Below are 22,960 nucleotides of genomic sequence, written 5' to 3' on the forward strand. Positions count from 1 at the left end.
ATCTGACCTGTAGTAACCAAGATCGTTCTGCAAAATTTTACGGAGATCGGTCTATAATTGACGCTACCCCCATATAAGGTCCCTTCAGTAAATGACTTTAAAGCTCAGTACTGGCTTAAAAATACTAGTAGATTTATGAAATTCGACATAAACTAGTTTCGTGTAAGCTAATATCTCAATCTCTTTTATAGGAACCGAAATCTTTCTATCAATTTTTATGAGGATCAGTCCCCCATATAAATTCCGCCCCAGAAAATTACGCGAAAAATACGAATACCGCAATGCAACTCGACATAAAACAATTTTGATTTAAACTCTCACTACCATATTTTATGACTTTAATGCTCCTTAATGGCTTCAAAATACAAGTAGATCGATGAAATTTTAAACAAATAAGGAACTGAAATCTTCCAACAGACTTTTATGAGAATTGGTCCATATATGTATGTATAAATACCCCTACTCGCTATAAAAATAGTAAAACAATAGTAAAACCCCCATCAATGGACCTCTTTCAAATGTTACCCTGATGTTCTTATTAATATCGATATATAATAATAAAATATTCAAAATATCAAAGTTAATTTATATATCAGTGATTTGATGGTGGGTATAAAAGATTCGGCATAGCCGAATATAACACTCTTACTTGTTTATATTTTAATTCGGTTAGAAGTATTTTAATAGGGGGTACAATATTAGCTACTGCTTTCTAAAAATAAAATAATTAAAAATTAATAAATTTATTTATTGTTTTGAATCAATAAAAATATTACCTTTCATGAACATTTTTTCAATAACTTGGAATTAAACCGTCTATAAAGATCTGAAATTACTAAGTCATGGATTATTTTTTAAATTATTTACAGTCACTAACGATAGAAACACCTTAACGACCCTAAACGGGATATTGCTTTTGACACTAATATTGCAATACTATTTTTTGTTTGCTCTCTTCTAATACTTAGGTTCAATATCTTGGGAACGACATGCTAAATATTAATAATATTACTATCATATGATAGGTCATAGAAAGACCTGGTGTTAATAACTAAAAAAGTACCTATAATTTGAATAATTAAATCCAAAGCTATATGAAAATTAATAAAATTGTATTTATTTAAAAAAGGTGGGTTTAAAACAATCTTATTTCAATATTAAATATCTTATATGGGCAATTTCGTGTCGAATGACCCAAGTCAAAAAATAATTTATGTATAAAACAGTAGTATTAATTTCAATATAATGATTCCAGACCTAAACGCGCAAATAGTTTTAAAAAAATTGAAAGTTAAGATTTAACTCAAATAAATCTAAATATGTTAAAAATGCAATGTTCATCAAATGAAAGTCGAAATGTACAACTTGAAAAAGTCTTTAAATGCTTATACCTCCTAAATGGAAGCCGTTAAGAGTTGTTAACATATTCGTAAAATAGTATTTTAATATGACAACTTACTTTTTAATTTTATTTATATAATCCTTCCTTATACTTTTTAGTATATATTTAATACACTTCGCCAATTAAGAAAACCTTCTTAAATGTTTATTAACATTTGATTTTTAACACAACACTGTCATATTGTTTTTTATTACTTAAGATTCACAATATTTTAATTACACTATTTTTCTATGAACATTAAATTCAATAACTCATTTAAGTTTTACGATGAATAATTAAAACTGAACATGACTGAACAAAACACAAAACATCACTGAACTTTGCAAAATTTATGCATTATTTATTTTTATTTTTTTCACGCTAAAAAATGGAGTACTCCGGAAGTAACATAAAAGTATACTTCCAGACGGCGAAAACTAGAAATCAATGTATTTTGTTTTTGTAAAATGTGTGCTCTCGTCTGACAATTGTACAGAAGTGACTACAATCCACACTTCCAGATGAATAAAATACAACATTAATGTGAACACTCTTCAAACTGTCTTACAGAAGTGACATAAACATACAAATCAAGAAGATACAAATTAGGAAACAATGTATTTTGTTATTGTAAAATGTGTGTTCTCACCCAACTTTCATACAGAAGTCACTAAAACGTATACTTCCAGATGAAAAAAAATTCAACAGACATGGTTTTTTGTTTAAGCAAAATGGATGCACTCTTCTAACTATCATTCGGAAGTAACATAAAAGTATATTTCTAGAAGACGAATATTCGAAATCAATGTATTTTGTTTTTGTAAAATGTGCGTTCTCGTCTGACAATCGTCCAGAAGTGCTTCTGACGTGGCGTCTGGGTTGATGCGCAATAGTTTTCTCTTTTAAATGTTTGAAGGGTAGGTTCAACATTATAGAAAATTTAAAATCACAGTTTGAAGAACGAAAAAAATGACAAAAACTCCCTTTTATAGGATCTTACTTACTTCGGGCATAAATGATTATTTTCTAGCTTCTATATTTTAGAAAATTTAGAAGGAACCGTTCGGGCCATATTTACTTAATTATATGTCTCTAGGTACAACATTATTCAAAAAGTTCATTTTTAAGAACAAAAAAGGACTCAAAAATCCCAATAATAGGTTCTTAATTATTCCTGTCTCTACATACTAAATTTCATGTTTCTAGGTTGAATATTATAAAGAATTCAAAACGTAGTTTTTGGAGAACGAAGAAATACCAAATATTCCCTTTCATAGGTTCTCACTTTCTCGGCCCTAAATGCTTAATTTCAAGCGGTAATTTAAGGCTCCGATATGGATGCAAATATCTTTTATAGTTTTCATGTTATAGCAGTCGTTTATATATCTTTTTATTGCATTATAGTTGCCATTTGTTTTGGTACTTATATAATTTGTTGCATAATATATTTTTAGAAAATGGCTAATCGATAGATCGGTAGAACTATTTTCACAGCTTTAAAAACGCGGTATTTTAAAGTTCCGATATGGCTGCAAATAACATTGACAGTTTTCACGCTATGACAGTCTTTTAGGCATAATTTTAAAGCATTATGATTGCACTTTAATATGGTATATCATTTGTAGCATAATGTGTGTTTTTACAAATTGGTCAATTTGATAGATCGGTAGAATTATTGTTCTATGTTTAATAAACGAAGTAATCTGAGGTTCCGATATGGTTGCAATTAACTTTGGCAGTTTTCGTGCTAGGACAGTCTTTTATGCACCATTTTAAAGCATTAAAATTGCCATTTGTTTTGGTATATAATTTATTGCATAATGTATTTTTAGAAAATGGCCCATTGTATAGATCGGTAGAATTATTTTCCCAGGTTTAAAACGCGGTAATTTGGGGTTCCGATATGGTTGTGAATAACTTTGACATGCTATGACAGTCATTTATGCATCATTTTAAAGCATTATGATTGCACTTTAATTTGGTATATCATTTCACAGTGGGGCAGAATGGAAATTTTTTGGAAATTAATCTGGCGTTTCTAAACGACTGATACGATCGGGACAAGATTTGGCGTGAGCGTAGCCAAGGAGTATTCGAGTTTAAGTTTTGAAGATGGACCCCGCAGATGCCCCAGGGACGGAGCTGTGGCGGCTCAAATTAGGGTACCTACGACATGTAAAATTTTTAAACTTGTGCCATTTTTTTGTTTTTCACCCAAATACAAAGATTTTTATATTTTCTGAAAGCGCTCGACGAGATCTTGAAAAGACATGCTTGGACATACTACTTATCTCTTATAGTATCCGAGTTATAGGCATTAAAAGTTTAGTGATACAAAATTTACCATACCTTGGTCCGCCTTTTTAAATACCGGGCGTAATTTTGGACCAAATAGACTCAATTTTTTCTTGTTACTTAGACAACAAAATTTCCAATAATATACAAAAAATTTCAGATCAATGTCATTTACAGATCCAAATATACGTTTTTTAATTTAAAAATTCAAAAAATTTTAGATTTTTGCCGTTTTTTTTGCCCAAAATGTGTCTTAACTCTTTTATTAATAAAATAAAATTTTCTTTAAGAACATATAACAATTTTATAGTTTTCTAAAATGTATCTTTACGCAGAACGCTTTGGCGTAAAAAACTTGTCCTATTTTTTGCAAATGTTGCCACTGCATCCTTCCGAATATGACCGATTTTTTATCAAAACTTCAACTTTGGGCGACATGTTATAAAATCCCAGAAAACTGAAAGCAGTTTTGGAAACCTCAATATGTTTTCTATTTACTCCAAAAGTATTTTTCCAGCCCTGAAAGAAATGTGGACCCTATGGGCAAAAATGTAAAAAATCCCATTTTTGGGATTTTGATTCCTATTTTTGGGAATTGCGGGATGCCCTTTGACCTTTTCAATTTTTTTTTACATTTTCTTATTTGAAATGACAAATTTAACAAGCGTTGAAGATTTCATTGAGTTTTGTTCATAAATAAAGATTTTGTCATATATTACATATTTGTTAAATTTCTAAAACTATGATTTATATCAAAATTTTAATAGGGTCGCAGATATCTACAACAATTTAGTCCATATTTATCCCTTATTATCCCTTTTTATCCCTTTAATTCTTACAACCTACTTATATAGTTAATTCCTAACACTACTTATTTTCTATAAAATAATCTGTCATAACGGTATACATATCCATAAGGTAATATAAGTCCTTTAAGTATTAAGTATGACAGATCATAACATTTGGTGTTGATAAAATATTTGGACAATTTTTAAAAATTATTTAGTTAATTATTTTATTAAAGACTATAACATTGTATATACAATAAAAAATATAATTTTATTATGAGCCACGCACAACAACACCTAAATCACCCCACACAAACCACCTTTCCCGCCCACCGAAATATAAAACACAATTTAATACAATATCATCAGTTAGTATAATAGCTTTTTTTATTTGAACTGTTTATCTTAAACATAATACAATTAATTCTTACAAGCTACTTATAAAGTTAATTCCTAACACTACTTATTTTCTATAAAATAATCTGTCATATCGGTATACATATCCAGAAGGTAATATAAGTCTTTAAATCTTCCTCGTTTTGAGATGATAGAGTTTCATAACAAATCCATCTTTTTCGCATAGTTGAAAGAACAGGATCAGAAGATAGAAGTAAACTATTAAAAATATCTTCATTCTGTGATTGCCTGGAGCATTTTCTTGAGCTGAAAAGTTGAACATGCTTAAAATCTCGATTCCTCGCTTCCTGGGCTTCTTCTGTTAACTCTCCAAGTGGAAATATTCGATTCAATTATTATTTGACCATGACACAATACTTTGTGTACTGTTGGTGTTAGTTCCCTCCATGGATACAGAGATACAAATAATTTAGAAATTTCAGATGTATATTCCCCAAATCGATTTCCATTAATTTTATGTTTACTATTCAGTGCCATTAAAATAGTGTTAACTCTTCGAAGCAACTCCTTGTCGATTCCAGTTATTTTTGAAGTAATTTAAAAATCACGAAAAAAACCTTCTCGCCGTATTCCGCTTTTACTTCGCAGCTCTCAGTTTTTTCGAATTCTTCATTATTTTTTGTTGAGTTTGTAAGTATTCTCTGGCACACTTCTATATTTGAGGTCGTATGCTATGTGTAAAAAGTAATCCAAAAATCGTATTCTGGCATGAAGTGGTGAAATTCCGAAAGACAGAACTTCTTCATTAATACTTCTGCTTTTGTTTATATTTGAGAATTGCGACTTTTTCTCATTACATATTGAGCATCTCCAGAAGGAAGAAGTTTCTGTTATGGCATTGCTGACCTTTCCATCAATCATTGTTAAGCTTAGCTGATATGATACGTTAATAGAGAATTCCTTTATTTTTATGCAAATGGGCTCCAGTGCATTTATTTCATCTTTTAAATATTCCACTAAATCTTTTGTTGTTTTCTTTGACTCCTTTATATATTCAAATCCAATGGGTCTACAAAAATTTTTTGAACCCGGAGTTGTATTGATCCATATATCTTCAAATGAATTTCCGATGCTTGACGATGATGGATTAAGGGAGTATGAACGAATTCGTAATGGCACTAATGATGACATAAATACACTTTTGTAGTCTGCTAATGTCCGACTTCCACAAGCTTGTTTGTATTCTGGAAGTGCTGATAAACCGTCACATCCCCACTTACACATTAAGACAACATCACAGTTATGAATTTTCCTTAGTTGATCTTCTGAAAAGTCTGACACAATTCTTGATGCTGTGTTTTCGAGCAAAGATGATATATCAATACAAGCTTCCACATCATTAACAGCAATAGGTGATGGTAGTGTTTTTTTTTCTGGATCGCCTTGTATGATGGTAATATATTGTGTCCTTTTTCATGCAGAGCTTTCCTAATATTTGACTGAGAGACCAGTTCCAACATAAGCGCTATTGCTTCCTCTTCAGTAAAATTTGATTGTGATGTTGGAGTTGGTATACTTTCCACAATTCGCTTAAGTCGTTTTGGTGATGCATTGGAAGAATAGTTGCAATATGTACGGCATCCATAGTTGGTTTTCCTTTCGTTAAATGTATCAGCCTTTCCTCATTTGAGATTGAAAAAAGTTTTTGTGTGACCCTTCTTTTTTGACCTTGAACATAAGTCTTCGTATGACTTGCAAGGCGCTCCTGCTGATGTGTTGTAAGTTGAGATTTCCGTAGTAGTTTCCATCCAACTACAAAATTTTAATCGAAATTTCTTTTGATTTCTTTCCACAGACTTACTTTTTACATCAAAAATTTTAAAAAGTTTTCAATTTTTGATATGCCTGTTTTGTCTACTTTTCTACTATATGTAGCTTTTTTATAATTTGAAATGTCTTCAATTCTTCCTGGCCCTTTTGAAGATACACTCCATAAAACGGAACACAACTTACTTTAATGTAATCTTCATTATAGATTTATTAAATATGGTACTTAAAATCTGAGAAGTTTACTTATATACCAATTCTTGTCATTTCCGATACAGGTATTCCAAAGTAAAAAAACGAACTGTCTACCTATTAACATTTAGGACTATATTACTATAACCTGTAATTCAGTCATTGATATTTCTTATTAGTGAATAAATCGAAATTATCATTACCTGTATATTTTTACCTACATGATCATAAACGAAACAGAACGAAGTGATCTGTCGAAAAAATTTAGGTAAAAAATAGTTATAAATATCTGAAAATTTAAGCATAATAGGACCTTTCAATTATAAGGATAAGCAAACAAATAGAAAATAGGTAAATATAAGATTTAAACATGTTCTGTCATATTTAATACTAAAATATGAAAAATATGAAATTAAAGGATACAGGCTTAAATGAACATATTATTGAATGTAATTGAGATATTGGCTTGAAATTTTTTGTAAAGGGTCGAGAATTTCCATATCTAACTAAAAAAATATTAAGGGATAAATATGGACTAAATTGTTGTAGCTATCGACCCTATTAAAATTTTGATATAAATCATAGTTTTAGAAATTTAACAAATATGTAATATATGACAAAATCTTTATTTATGAACAAAACTCAATGAAATCTTCAACGCTTGTTAAATTTGTCATTTCAAATAAGAAAATGCAAAAAATTGAAAAGGTCAAAGGGCATCCCGCAATTCCCAAAAATAGGAATGAAAATCCCAAAAATGGGATTTTTTACATTTTTGCCCATAGGGTCCACATTTCTTTCAGAGCTGGGAAAATACTTTTGGAGTAAATAGAAAACATATTGAGGTTTCCAAAACTGCTTTCAGTTTTCTGATTCCAGCTTTGGGATTTTAGAACATGTCGCCCAAAGTTGAAGTTTTGATAAAAAATATGTCATATTCGGAAGGACGTAGTGGCAATATTTTCAAAAAAATATTACAAGTTTTTTACGGCAAAGCGTTCTGCGTAAAGATACCCTTTAGAAAGCTATAAAATTGTTATATGTTCTTAAAGAAAATTTTATTTTATTAATAAATGAGTTAAGACACATTTTGGGCAAAAAAAACAGCAAAAATCTAAATTTTTTTTGAATTTTTTAATTAAAAAACGTATATTTTTGGATCTGTAAATGATATTGATCTGAAATTTTTTGTATAATATTGGAAAAATTACGCCCGGAATTCAAAAAAAGGCAGACCAAGGTATGGTAAATTTTGTATCACTAAATTTTTAAATGCCTATAATTCGGATATTATAAGAGATCAGTAGTATGTTCAAGCATGTTTTTTCAGGATCATGTTTTTTCAAGATCTCTTTGTATTTGGGTGAAAAACAAAAAAATGGCACGAGTTTAAAAATTTTACATGTCGTAGGTACCCTACTTTGAGCCGCCACAGCTCCGTCCCTGGGGCATCTTCGGGGTTCATCTTCAAAACTTAAACTCAAATACTCCTACGCTCACGCCAAATTTTATCCCGATCGGATCAGCCATTTAGAAATGCCAGATTTTTTTCCAAAAAATTTCCATTCTGCCCCACTGTGGATCGGTAGAATTGTTGTTCTATGTTTAAAAACTCTGTGATTTGAGGTTCCGATATGGTTGCAAATAACTTAGACAGTTTTCATGCCAGGACAATCGTTTATGCACCATTTTATAGCTTAAAATTGCCATTTTGGTATATAATAAATGGTCAATTTGAAGGATCGGTAGAATTGTTGTTCTATGTTTAAAAACGCTATGATTTGAGGTTCCGATATGGCTGCAAATAACATTGACAGTTTTTTGCCAGGACAATCGTTTATGCATCATTTTAAAGCATTACTCTTGCACTTTGTTTTGGTGTATAATTTGTGGCATATTGAGTTTTTACAAAAATAGGATAGATCGGCATATTTATTGGTACAGGTTTAGAAATGCGGTAATTTAAGGCTCCGATATGGTTGCAAATAACTTTGACAGTTTTTATGCCAGGACAATCATTTATGCATCATTTTAAAGCATTACTCTTGCACTTTGTGTTAGTGTATAATTTGTGGCATAATGAGTTTTAACAAAAATAGGATCGGTATATTTATTGTTTTATTGCTTATATATTTTTAGAAAATGACCAATTGGATAGTTCGGTAGAATTATTTTCACAGCTTTAAAAACGCGGTAATTTGAGGTTCCGATATGGCTGCAAATAACATTGACAGTTTTCACGCTATGATGGTCATTTAGCCATCATTTTAAAGCATTATGATTGCACTTTAATATGGTATATCATTTGTAGCATAATGTGTGTTTTTTCAAATTTGTCAATTTGATAGATCGGTAGAATTATTATTCTATGTCTCAAATGCAGTAATCTGAGGTTCCCATATGGAAGCAATTAACTTTGGCAGTTTTCGTGCTAGGACAGTCGGTTATGCACCATTTTAAAACATTAAAATTGCCATTTGTTTTGGTATATAATTTATTGCATAATGTATTTTTAGAAAATACATGGATAGATCGGTAGAATTATTTTCCCAGGTTTAAAAAGGCGGTAATTCATATAAGGCCCCTCCATAAAAATACTTTAACGCTCATTACTGCCTTAAAAATACGAGTATATCGATAAAATTTCACAGAAGTAAGTTTTTCACAAGCCAAAATCTCTTTACCAAATTTTATGTGGAACAGGCCCTAACCCCAACATAAGGTCCCTATCAGAAAATACTTTATGGCCCATTACTGGCTTAAAAATAAGAGTATAGTAATAAAATTCAATTAAGTTTCTTGCAAGTCAAAAACTCTTAACTAAATTTTATGTGGATCGAGACTTAATTGTCCTAGTTTCGTGTAAGCTAATATCTCTATCTCTTTTTAGGAACCGAAATCTTTCTATCAATTTTTATGAGGATCAGTCCCTCATATAAATTCCCCCCAGAAAATGACGCCAAAAATTAGTTAGCATTTGATATTCAAAGTGTTAAGACGTTCTAAGTATGGATGCTCCACCGAAAACTTTGTGTGCGAAGTGTTTTAAGTCGTTATCTTCTAATTATATTGCTTGCCACATCTGTAAAGCAAAATTGCATTTTATTTGTGCAAAAATAAACGATAAACATATTAATTTATTAAATGATAATATAAACATTGTGTTTAATTGTAATGACTGCCTAAGCACATCAGCAGAAATGCTTTCTCTTATTTCTTCATTATCTAAAGAGTTAAGAGAATTAAAAAATCCAATAATCTCAAAAATTAGTGATGATATTAATGATATAAAAGCAGAGTTCAATAAACTTTCAAAAAACCTTGAAAATGCAAAAATACATCAAAACAAATATAACATAAATAAACCAATTGCTAATAATGATGTTGTAAATAAAAACAATGCTGTTCAATGGTCACACACAGAAGTTATTGCTGGCTCTTCAAAAAACAATAACATGCAGTGTACAATAGGTAATGATGATGATGCTTCTTCTATAACTTCACACCCAACCGTGGCTTCAGATTTAAGGTCAAACATGTATGATGCAGATTGTCAACAAAATGAATGGATTAATGTTCATAGGCGCAGACGAAAAAATCGTATTATTGCTGTTGGAGAAAATAATTCAAATGATCTTGAAGTTATTATAAAAAATAAATATTTACATGTCTCTTCTTTCAAACCATCAGTTACAACTGAACAGATTATTAACTTTATTGAATAAAATACTCAGATTCCTAAAAATCATCTTGAGTGTACGAGGTTAGTTAAGAAAGATGCAGATGAATCAATTTTAAAACATGTAAATTTTAAAATTGGTGTCTCGCCACATTTTTATGATGAAATTATTAAACCAACTCTATGGCCAGTGAATATTAAAATTAGACCATTCATTTTTTTTTCCAAGAAAACCTGTAGAACCTCCAAGTGCAATTTAAATACATTAAGTAAATTAAAGATCTATTTTCAAAATGTTTCGGGAATGCGCACGAAAAATAAAAGCCTGTTTGACTTTTCTTCGCAATGTTGTTATGATATTTTTGTTATTGTTGAAACTTGGTTAAATATTGAGTTTTTTGATTCCGAGTACTTTGATTTGAATTTGTATAATGTTTACCGTAAAGATAGATGTTACGAAATAACTGGTTTTGAAAGAGGCGGTGGAATTTTGGTAGCGGTTAGAAAAGAACTAAAATCTTATAAATGTACTGATATTATTATTGATGATTTAATAGATCAGCTTTTTATATGTATTCCTTCTCTAGATGGTTTAATTTGCCTCAGCTGTTCTTATATTCCGCCGACTAGTTCTTATGATTTATATGCATCTCATGTAAATAATATTGTATATCTCCATGAGAAAATGGGTTTAAATACTAGATTTTTAATTTTTGGAGACTTTAACTTACCTAACTTAGTTTGGGTTAATTTAAATAATGAATTAACACCATATAATGTGAATAAAGATTATGAAATTAATCTAATTGATTCCTTTTTTGATATGGATCTTATTCAAATCAATAACATCTTTAATAAATCAAAAAAAAATTTTAGATCTAATTTTTGTTCAATCATCTTTTAAAATAAACATTTATGAATGTTTAATCCCATTTTCTCCTTCTAACGCTCATCATAATGCCATAATTTTAGAATTAAATGCTATGAAATTCATAAAATGTACAAAATCTTTACTTACTAAAACATATGATTATAAAAACTGTAATTTTGATGCCTTAAATTCTGCTTTGCTTAATGTAGATTGGTTAAATTTATTTTATCAAAAATCTACTAATATATCGTATGATATTTTTTTTGAATACATTTCTGAATATATGTGATCAATATATTCCATATAAAACATATTTCTCGTCTAGTCGTCGCTGGTACACCAAAGGTTTACGAATATTAAAAAATAAAACAAATAAATTACATAAACGCTATTTATCTTCGGGTTCGGAGGAAATGCTTCGACAATATAAACAATGTGTTAAAGAATTTAATTTTCTTAATAAATTTCTCTACAAACAATATATAATTAACATTGAGAATAATATAAAATCCAACCCTAATTATTTTTGGTCATTCATCCGCTCCAAAAAGAAATCTACAGAAATTCCTTCATCTATGATTTATGAGAATAAGGCTACGGATAACCCTGAAGTTATTGTAAATCTTTTTGCAAATTTCTTCAAGTCAAACTTCGATTCTTCTACTTCTAATTCTAATTTTAATGAATATATAACTTCTAATTTAAACCTGGGTCAGATTATACTATGTAAGGATGATATTTTAGTGGCTATCTCTCGTCTAAAAAATTCATTCCAATCCGATGCAGATGGATTGAGTGCCTTCTTAATCAAGAAGTGTACTGAATCGATAGTGTTTCCAATTTTACAAATTTTTAATAAATCGTTATCTGAGGGTTTGTTTGCTGATCGTTGGAAATTAACTCTAATAACTCCGATTCATAAATCTGGAAACCGATGTGATGTTTCTAATTATAGGTCTATTTCTAAATTGACGACTATATCCAAAATTTTTGAATATGCTATTTATGAAATCTTATACTTTGCTACAAAATCTCTTATAATTCCTCAACAACATGGTTTTCGAAATAATAAATCTACGATTTCTAATCTTGCTGTTTTTACAGATTATAGCCTATCATATTTGGATTTGGGTTTACAAATAGATGCTATATATACAGATTTTTCAAAAGCCTTTGACAAAATTTCTCATTCTATTCTATTAAGAAAGCTTTACTATTTAGGAATACATTCATCTTTTCATAAATGGCTGTCATCATATCTTGGAAATAGAATTTGTTTTGTTCAAATTGACGTCCATAAATCCTTTCCATATAAGCAAATATCAGGGGTTCCCCAGGGAAGTATTTTGGGTCCTCTTCTCTTTAATCTTTTTGTCAACGACATATTTCAATGCTTCAAACATTCTAATTTTTTACTATATGCTGATGATCTGAAGGTTTTCTCTAAAATTGAATATTCTTTTGATATACTAAGATTACAAAGTGATCTTGATAATTTAATTTTCTGGTGTAATAATAATCACTTAAAATTTAATCTGAATAATGTATTCACATTTCTTATTCTCGTTCTCGTTATATATTTAATGCCTCATATAAATTGGGTACTTATAATATAAAAAAGGAAAATGAAATTATGGATTTGGGCATATTATTTGATTCCAAATTGACTTTCAAACCTCACTTAGATTATTTAATACCTAAAGCATATTCCATACTTGCGTTTCTTAAGCGAAATTGTACAGAATTTTTAGACCCATATACATTTAAATTATTATTCTCGTCATTTGTACGATCTAAATTAGAATATGGTGCGATCATTTGGAGTCCATTATGCAAAAGTCATATTACTCGCATAGAAAACATTCAAAGAAAATTTATTCGTTATGCTTTGCCACATCTAAATTATATCTATCCGCGTCCATCTTATGAATCCCGTTGCTTACATTTAGGTATGATAACTTTAGAAAAGAGACGTAAAATACAGTCGATGTTGCTGGTTTTTGACTTAATTAATGGATATATTGATTGCCCAGAACTTTTGGAAAAAATACCATTTTATGTACCAGGCAGATTATCTCTTCGTCATAGAAATCTGTTTTATATCGGTCTACATCATAGAAACTATACATTAAATAGTCCTTTAAATAGATCATTAAATTACTTAAATACTTTAAATGATAAATATTCTTTGGAATTTAATGCATCAAAAACTAATTTTAAAAATTTGTTAATACAAAATTTGAATTAATATTTTACTGATAATGTATAAGCCAATATATATACATATATATAATTTTTGTAAAACTAAAATATAATAGTTTTATATTTAATTAGTCTGTAAGGAACATTGTTCTGTAGACTATTAATAAATAAATAAATAAATAAATTTATCATGATTAACCATTACCAGGTAGATTCAGTAGAGACAGTTATAAAATTTCTGCCATTTAAAATCAAACACAAAAGATCTGAAAATAAAACAACTTCAAAATATATAAATGAAATTCTAGGAAAAGTACAATAAATTATTCTTGAATAAGTCTTATATGAGCCAAAATCTCTATATCAAACTTTATGAGAATCGGTCTATTATTGGCCCTATCCCTCATATATGGTCCCCTCCAAGAAATGACTGTAAGGCCATATAAGGAAGTTTCTTACGAGTAAAAATGTATTTACCGAATTTTATGAGGATCGGTCCATAATTAACCCGCTCATTACTGCCTATAAAATACGAGTATAGCGAGTTCAACGCAAGTAAAATTCTTATAAGCACAAATCTATCTGCCGAATTTTATGAGAATCGGATTATAATTGACCCTAAGCCAAAATCTAGAGTCCGACCGCACTCAAAATTTCGTTCGGTACCGAACACCGAACCCAAACTTCGGTAAATTTGAAAATTCGGTAAACACGAACTTTTTTCTTAAATGAAAAACGCATTTCAGGATGCACTAAGTAAGGTGAATCGTTAAGGTCTAAGCAAAAAAAAATTAAATTTAAAATTATGAATTAAAATGTTCATAAATAGTTTTTAAATAAGAAAATTCTGATGAAGAAGCATTAAAACATTGTCCTTCTGCAGATACAAGCTAAATGTAATGACAGTTTTGTAGGTAATATTGTGAAATACACAAGAACTATTTCTTTCCAATGTTTATTATTTATATAAGAAATACAAAAATATCATGATGAAATATTTTGACGGTATTTAATCATAATATATCTTAAAATTGTTACAATAACGATAATATGTTAGATTACAATCATAATTTTAACCACAACCATGTTTTTTCCTGCGTGCTCTTACAGAGAATTATTCCATTGTCAATGAATCCTTAAAAAAATAAAGATATTAAGATATATGCATTTCACAAAAATAGTTTGTTATTAAAAATTTATCACTCTCTGGGATTCGGAATTAGTTGATAATTGACCCAATTGCTAATTAAAGACCCTTTTTAAAAAATCTTCCGGATGTTCATATTTTGGTTTTTAATGTTAAAGGTTAGGTTAGGTTGATAGGAGGATTATACTACAAGAAGAAATACACCTAGGCCACAATCGGTCCTGTTGTAAATGAATTATTTTCCAGTGTTTAGAAACTCAGTATCCTGAAAGTAATTCCTAGCCAGGAATGTTATTTCCAGAATAACATCACTTCCAAGATACTTGGATCTAACTTCGACGAATGCCTGACAGTGGCAAAGAAAGTGCCCCAATTTTGCATAAATGTGCTCGTAATCCTGTGTGTCCACTCAGAATACGTACTACCATACTAACTTCAGACTTGCTCATTTTGAAGAGATATTACGGCTTGCTCTCATCATGGTCACCGCATAGGATATTCGTGGTTCTACCAACAGTTTCATTATTTCAAGAGGTCTTATGGAATTCTCTCACCCATATTTTTAGTTCAGCTTTTGTTGCGTCGAATGGTTTTGCGTTTATCAGGTTAACTGCCTCGAGCTCCCTTCCCTTTAAAGCTATTACATTCGCTCTTTCGTTACCGACTACTCCCGAGTGGGCTGGTACCCATATGATGTGAACCTTACATCTGGGAGAGTATTCAGTTAAAGCTTTCTTACAATCCAATACGGTCTTAGAATTAGTTATATCTCCTGATATAGCCCTAATTGCCTTCTAAGCGCTGTGGGCACCATAATTATTCTGATACAATTTACGCGTTATTGCTCCTACGGTGGTATATTTCTGCTTCTGGATCCCAGCCCCACTTTATCCCCCAATTTAGAGCCATCCGTGTAACAACGGATTCCTACTGGTATTTAGTCTAATGTTCAGCTTGACCAAGACATTCCATCTGGGATCAGCGTTTCAATGTTTCCGATATATTTTGTGTCTGGTATACGATCAGGCACGCCCGATGATTGTGTATAACCTTCCAATGTGTCCAGTATACATTGATGACGTGTCCTATAACCGTTTTTGGACAGTTCACCTAAAGAGACGTTCGGATGTAAGCGCCGCCTCATATATTTAATATGTTTCAATGGGTGGAATATCTAGCAACGTTTACAGAGCGTTGGTTGAAGTAGTACCTACACATGACACTACTTATACCCCAGCAGCACGTACGATGTAATTTTATAAATTTATTACTTTTTAGTAATAAATGCGTCATGATGTAATAAGTAAGGTGGGAGCGTTTTGGCAACAAACACAACAAACACAACAAACACAATAATTTTTTGTTGTCTAGAGTTGGGTTTTGTCAAAATGAAATATCTAAAATTAAAAAATAATAAACATTGGAAAGAAATAGTTCTTATGTATGTTTTCAAATTTACCGAAGTTCGGGGTCGGTGTTCGGTACCGAAATTCGGCAGAGAGATTTGTACTTATAAGAATCTTACTTGTGTTGAACTCGCTATACTCGTATTTTATAGGCAGTAATGAGCGGTTTAATTATGGACCGATCCTCATAAAATTCGGTAAATACATTTTTACTCGTAAGAAACTTCCTTATATGGCCTTACAGTCATTTCTTGGAGGGACCATATATGAGGGATAGGGCCAACAATAGACCGATTCTCATAAAGTTTGATATAGAGATTTTGGCTCATATAAGACTTATTCAAGAATAATTTATTGTACTTTTCCTAGTATTTCATTTATATATTTTGAAGTTGTTTTATTTTCAGATCTTTTGTGTTTGATTTTAAATGGCAGAAATTTGATAACTGTATCTACTGAATCTACCTGGTAATGGTTAATCATGATAACATCATAATAAATTTTGGAATTTAAAAAAATATATGTATTTCCATTAAGAACTAATGCAATTTAAGAAATAATCAATCATTTAACAAAATACATTTTTGGAAAACATTTGACAATTGCTAATTGCAAAATATATTTATTTAGAACAAACTTTTATTTGGGCAAGTCAAGACCAATAATATTTTAAATACGAATCCCACAAATTCTCGTGGAGCTCAATATAAGACGGACACCTTCAAAATCTCATTATTTTAACATTGTGATAACATTTATCATATTGTTTGCACATGTTATTTAATTGCGTGTTAAGAATTGTGTTTTATAAAAAAGAAAACAACATTATCTTCCTTGTAAGCAAAATATACTACTTGAACTCCCTATTTGTAAACGAGGGTAGAAGTACTTGCTCCAATAACATCCCATTAAAATGCTAAGGAAGAAGTAGTGAAATTAAGTTTTATAAACATTTTAACTCATTACTTTTCAAATTAAGTTTTTCCTATGTAGTTTTGTTTTTGAAAAATTTCAATAGTTGTTGGTAAATGTGCGTGGCATAAATTATTATAAATGAATTAATACAAAAATTTAATACAAATACAAAAAATTCGCTTATCTATTAAGGTTATAATTTTCAAATTTTGCACGAAGAACTTTAACATCCAGGTAAATATTTTGGGTAATAAATTGGCGGACTACAAATTTGCACGAAGAAAGATAAGAATTAAATACGAAAATTGAAAAATTTTACATGAAGAACTTTGAGAACATCTCCCATATGAATTAAATACAAAATTTCGTAAATCTTTGAAACTGTTATTTAATAGGTTACATTAAAATCTTAATTTTATTAATATCAGATTAGCTGTTTGAAATGACAAAAAAATCGATTTCGTGATAAAGATAGTTTTCCTAAAATGTTCAGATGAATATTTAAGTTCTTCGTTCATAATTTTTAGAATCTAAAATCAAATCAATTTTTGGTGGATTAACGTGGAATTGGAATTAACGTGGAAGGCAGGAACGTGTATTTTTAGATAATTAATCAAAAAGTAGATTGAGATTTTTTTGTAACTTAGGCCTTTTTGGATTTTGTATGACAAACAATATGTCTTTACTACAACTAAATAATTAAATGTTGTTCTTACCAAATTTTCCACATTTGGAATACTCTTTTTAATATCTTCGTCATCAATCAATTTTAGGTTTTGGTGGTCTACATTATAATCTTGAGATTTAAGTTGTTTTGATTTTAATATTTTGCTATCTTCAGCTTTTCCAAATAATCCTCTTTTTTCGGCAGTTTGTATAAGATATTTAGCATTTAACCGTGTTATGCTTTTTCGCTGTAATAGGGAAAGAAAACAACCGTTATCATGAGTTTGAAGACAATTATCTTGATTTTTGCAAAGATCAGGTAAATCAATTGATACAAATTCATCAATTTCGGGCAGTTTAACTTCCTCGTCATCATCAGGACATCCAATATTTTTTTGATCCATAGTTAGCATTGCAGAATCAGGCTTAGCATTTTGATGGGGTTTATTTTCAAGTGTATTTTTTTGCTTTCGGGGCGAATTTGCGTTCATTGCCGCCGATGGTATATTCGCAGCTTCTGCTTCTTCCAATGCCTCTAATCGCTTTTTTTCTAAAAAAGCTTCACGATGTTTTTTCAATGCTGTCTTATTAATCATGCTCATAGTTTGTTCTACCATTTTTTGATTTTCACTACTAACGACAGAATGAGTTTGATAGAGGAGAAACTGAATTTGAGGGCGAGACATTGCCATCCGTAAAGTATGAAGTTGTTCCTCCAATATTAAAGAAACGCGTTGTTTTCCATCATCGCTTATAGAAGATTCTGTCAATATTTCCAACATTCCCAAATCACCTCCTCGAGAGCATATTAAATCAATTGGATCTGATATTGCACTAAATGAGTTTGGAGGATTTGCAAAGATGCCGACTACAGTTCGAAATCGATTAGACTCTAATGGAAATGATGTAAAAGATTCTGCAAATAGCCGAATGTTATTGACACCCAGGTCTTCCATATATTTTCGAAATCGTTTAAGATTTGATCCGGATCCGTAAACATAAAAATTATTAATTCTATTAACTGAATAAAAAAGTGATGCTAAATATGCTGTTGATCGAGGTGAATCTATATGCGTTTGTAAAATATCGCCGTTCAGATCAAAAAAGCTAAGCAATCTAGCCATTACTGCAGGACCTAAAGAAAAAGTACGATCCTAAAATAAATAAAAATATAGTTATATTTTAATTAAATATTTTTAATTTAATTAATTTTTTCAATGCTGTAAAATTAAATCTACATACGATGGCTCACATACATATTCGAATTTGGTTGTAATTTGAAAAGAAACATAATTTAATAATATTTTTGTGTGTGAAATGAATAATTAAATTTGATATATTGTGTAGAAAGTCCTAAGGTATAATATCACACTCTTTAAAATTTAAAAAAAATACATTTACCTCAATTGATTGAACTTTTTTAAAAAAAAGTCCATAAAATTGCTATTCGAATTTTTTCTGTATTTTATATATCACCACATTTCACGAAACACAAATATTATAAACGAGTGTTTTTTTGCTTAAAATTGTGTTAAGGGGTTATTATCAACCGAAATTGTATATTTTTGGCCAATTTGTTCCACAATTTTGGAGCATTTGCACCATCTTTTCATGTAATATGATATAATATGGAGATTTTTGACCATATTTGCAATTTTTTTCCTTTTTTCAGAAATAAAACCAAACTTTAATATGAGGATTTAATACACCCCTTGAAGTATATAAAAATAATATTTTAAATTTTCAATACATTATATAGGTATACAATTCCAAAACATGCCTTTACGTTGTTTGCAATTAACTTTGGCAGTTTTCGTGCTAGGACAGTCGTTTATGCACCATTTTAAAGCATTAAAATTGCCATTTGTTTTGGTATATAATTTATTGCATAATGTAGTAAGAAAATGGCCAATTGGATAGATCGGTAGAATTATTTTCCCAGGTTTAAAAAGGCGGTAATTTGAGGTTCCGATGTGGTTGTGAATAACATTGACAGTTTTCATGCTATAACAGTCATTTATGCATCATTTTAAAGCATTATGATTACACTTTAATTTTGCATATCATTTGTGGCATAATGTGTTCGTCTAAAAAATGGTCAATTTGAAGGATCGGTAGAATTGTTGTTCTATGTTTAAAAACGCTGGGATTTGAGGTTCTGATATGGCTGCAAATAACTTTGACAGTTTTCATGCCAGGACAATCGTTTATGCATCATTTTAAAGAATTACAGTTGCACTTTGTTTTGGTGTATAATTTGTGGCATAATGAATTTTTACAAAAATTGGATAGATCGGTATATTTATTGGTACAGGTTTAGAAATGCGGTAATTTAAGGCTCCGATATGGTTGCAAATATTTTTTATAGTTTTCATGTTATTACAGTCGTTTATATATCTTTTTATTACATTATAGTTGCCATTTGTTTTGGTATATTATTTATTGCATAATATATTTTTAGAAAATGGTCAATTGGATAAATCGGTAGAATTATTTTCACAGCTTTAACAAGTAAGAGTGTTATATTCGGCTATGATGAATCTTTTATACCCACCATCAAATCACTGATATATAAATGAACTTTGAACATACTACTTATCTCTTATAATATCCGAGTGATAGGCATTTAAAAAATTAGTGATACAAAATTTACCATACCTTGGTCCGCCTTTTTTGAATACCGGGCGTAATTTTTGACCAAATGGACTCAGTTTTTTCTTGTTAGTTAGACAACAAAATTTCCAATAATATACAAAAAATTTCAGATCAATATCATTTACAAATCCAAAAATATACGTTTTTTTAATTTAAAAATTCAAAAAATTTTTAGATTTTTGCCGTTTTTTTTGCCCAAAATGTGTCTTAACTCTTTTATTAATAAAATAAAATTTTCTTTAAGAACATATAACAATTTTATAATTTTCTAAAAGGTATCTTTACGTAGAACGCTTTGGCGTAAAAAACTTGTCCTATTTTTTGAAAATGTTGCCACTGCGTCCTTCCGAATATGACCTATTTTTTATCAAAACTTCAATTTTGGGCGACATGTTCTAAAATCCCAAAGCTGGGATCAGAAAACTGAAAGCAGTTTTGGAAACTTTAATATGTTTTCTATTTACGCCAAAAGTATTTTCGCAGTCCTGAAAGAAATGTGGACCCTATGGGCAAAAATGTAAAAAATCCAATTTTTGGGATTTTCATTCTTTTTTTTGGGAATTGCGGGATGCCCTTTGACCTTTTCAATTTTTTTTGCATTTTCTTATTTGAAATGGCAAATTTCAATGAAGATTTCATTGAGTTTTGTTCATAAATAAAGATTTTGTCATATATTACATATTTGTTAAATTTCTAAAACTATGATTAATATCAAAATTTTAATAGGGTCGCAGATAGCTACAACAATTTAGTCCATATTTATCCCATAATATCTTTTTTTAGTTAGATATGGAAATTTTCGATCCTTTACAAAAAATTTCAAGCCAATATCTCAGTTACATTCAAAAATATGTTCATTTAAACCTGTGTCCTTTAATTTCATCTTTTTTATATTTTAGTATTAAGTATGACAGAACATACATTTGGTGTTGAATAAAATATTTGGACAATTTTTAAAAAAATATTTAGTTAATTATTTTATTAAAGACTATAACATTGTATATACAATAAAAAATATAGTTTTGTTATGAGTCACGCACAACAACACCTAAATTACCCCACACAAACCACCTTTCCCGCCCACCGAAATATAAAACAGTATTCAATACAATATCATCAGTTAGTATAATAGCTTTTTTATTTGAACTGTTTATCTTAAACATAATACAATTAATTCTTACAACCTACTTATATAGTTAATTCCTAACACTACTTATTTTTTATAAAATAATCTGTCATATCGGTATACATATCCAGAAGGTAATATAAGTCCTTTAAATCTTCCTCGTTTTGAGATGATAGAGTTTCATAACAAATCCATCTTTTTCGCATAGTTGAAAGAACAGGATCAGAAGATAGAAGTGTAAACTATTAAAAATATCTTCATTCTGTGATTGCCTGGAGCTGAAAAGTTGAACATGCTTAAAATCTCGATTTCTCGCTTCCTGGGCTTCTTCTGTTAACTCTCCAAGTGGAAGAATATTCGATTCAATTATTATTTGACCATCACACAATACTTTGTGTACTGTTGGTGTTAGTTCCCTCCATGGATACAGAGATACAAGTACAGTAGTTTTCCGATTTAACGAACCCATATGTTGTCAGGCCTGTTCGTAAAATTGAAAAGTTCGTTATATGCAGTACTAAGTAAAACGTGTTTTTTTGATAGGAAAATAAAAAATAAATAAAAATAGGTACATAAAATATTTTTTAAATGTATTTTATAAAAATTAATTCTTTTTTTTATAAAAATAGCACAAAACACAAAATTCCGAATCTTATATACCCACCTTCAAACCATATTTGTGTCGAATTTAATCGCTGTATTTTTAATTCTGTCATGAGGTTTAAAGTTATTTCTCGAAGTTCATCGCTATACTCGTATTTTTAAGCGAGTAATGAGCATTGAAGTAATTTTCTTAAGGGGGCCTGATATGGAGGGTAAGGTCAATTATGGACCGATTCCCATAAAATTTGTTAGAGATATCGGTTAGTACTCGGCGTACTCGTATTGTTAAGCGAGTATTTAGCGTTAAAGCCATTATCTGAAGGACGGACGGACATAGCTACATCGAACTAAAATTTAACAAGTAAGAGTGTTATATTCGGCTATGCCGAATCTTTTATACCCACCATCAAATCACTGATATATGAATGAACTTTGATATTTTGAATATTTTATTATTATATATCGATATTAATAAGAACATCAGGGTAACATTTGAAAGGGGTCCATTGATGGGGGTTTTACTATTGACAGTGCTAATTTTTATAGCGAGTAGGGGTATTTATACATACATATATGGACCAATTCTTATAAAAGTCTGTAGGAAGATTTCAGTTCCTTATTTGTTTAAAATTTCATCGATCTACTTGTATTTTGAAGCCATTAAGAAGCATTAAAGTCATAAAATATGGTAGTGATAGTTTAAATCAAAATTGTTTTATGTCGAGTTGCATTGCGGTATTCGTATTTATTTATTTATTTATTTATTAATAGTCTACAGAACAATGTTCCTTACAGACTAATTAAATATAAAACTATTATATTTTAGTTTTACAAAAATTATATATATGTA

General features: G+C 29.7%; 1 protein-coding gene across 1 annotated transcript in view; it reads right to left on the bottom strand.

The window, feature by feature from the left end:
* The window catches only part of LOC111679696, a 45,776-nt gene that overhangs the window by 17,453 nt on the left and 5,363 nt on the right, over window positions 1–22,960 (bottom strand). The window contains exon 3 of the mRNA XM_046954045.1: window positions 17,777–18,880. Within this exon, the coding sequence (XP_046810001.1) occupies window positions 17,777–18,880 (1,104 nt within the window). The remainder of the gene's footprint in view (window positions 1–17,776; window positions 18,881–22,960) is intronic.

This window comes from Lucilia cuprina, chromosome 6 (assembly GCF_022045245.1).
Source record: "Lucilia cuprina isolate Lc7/37 chromosome 6, ASM2204524v1, whole genome shotgun sequence".
Classification (NCBI taxonomy): domain Eukaryota; kingdom Metazoa; phylum Arthropoda; class Insecta; order Diptera; family Calliphoridae; genus Lucilia; species Lucilia cuprina.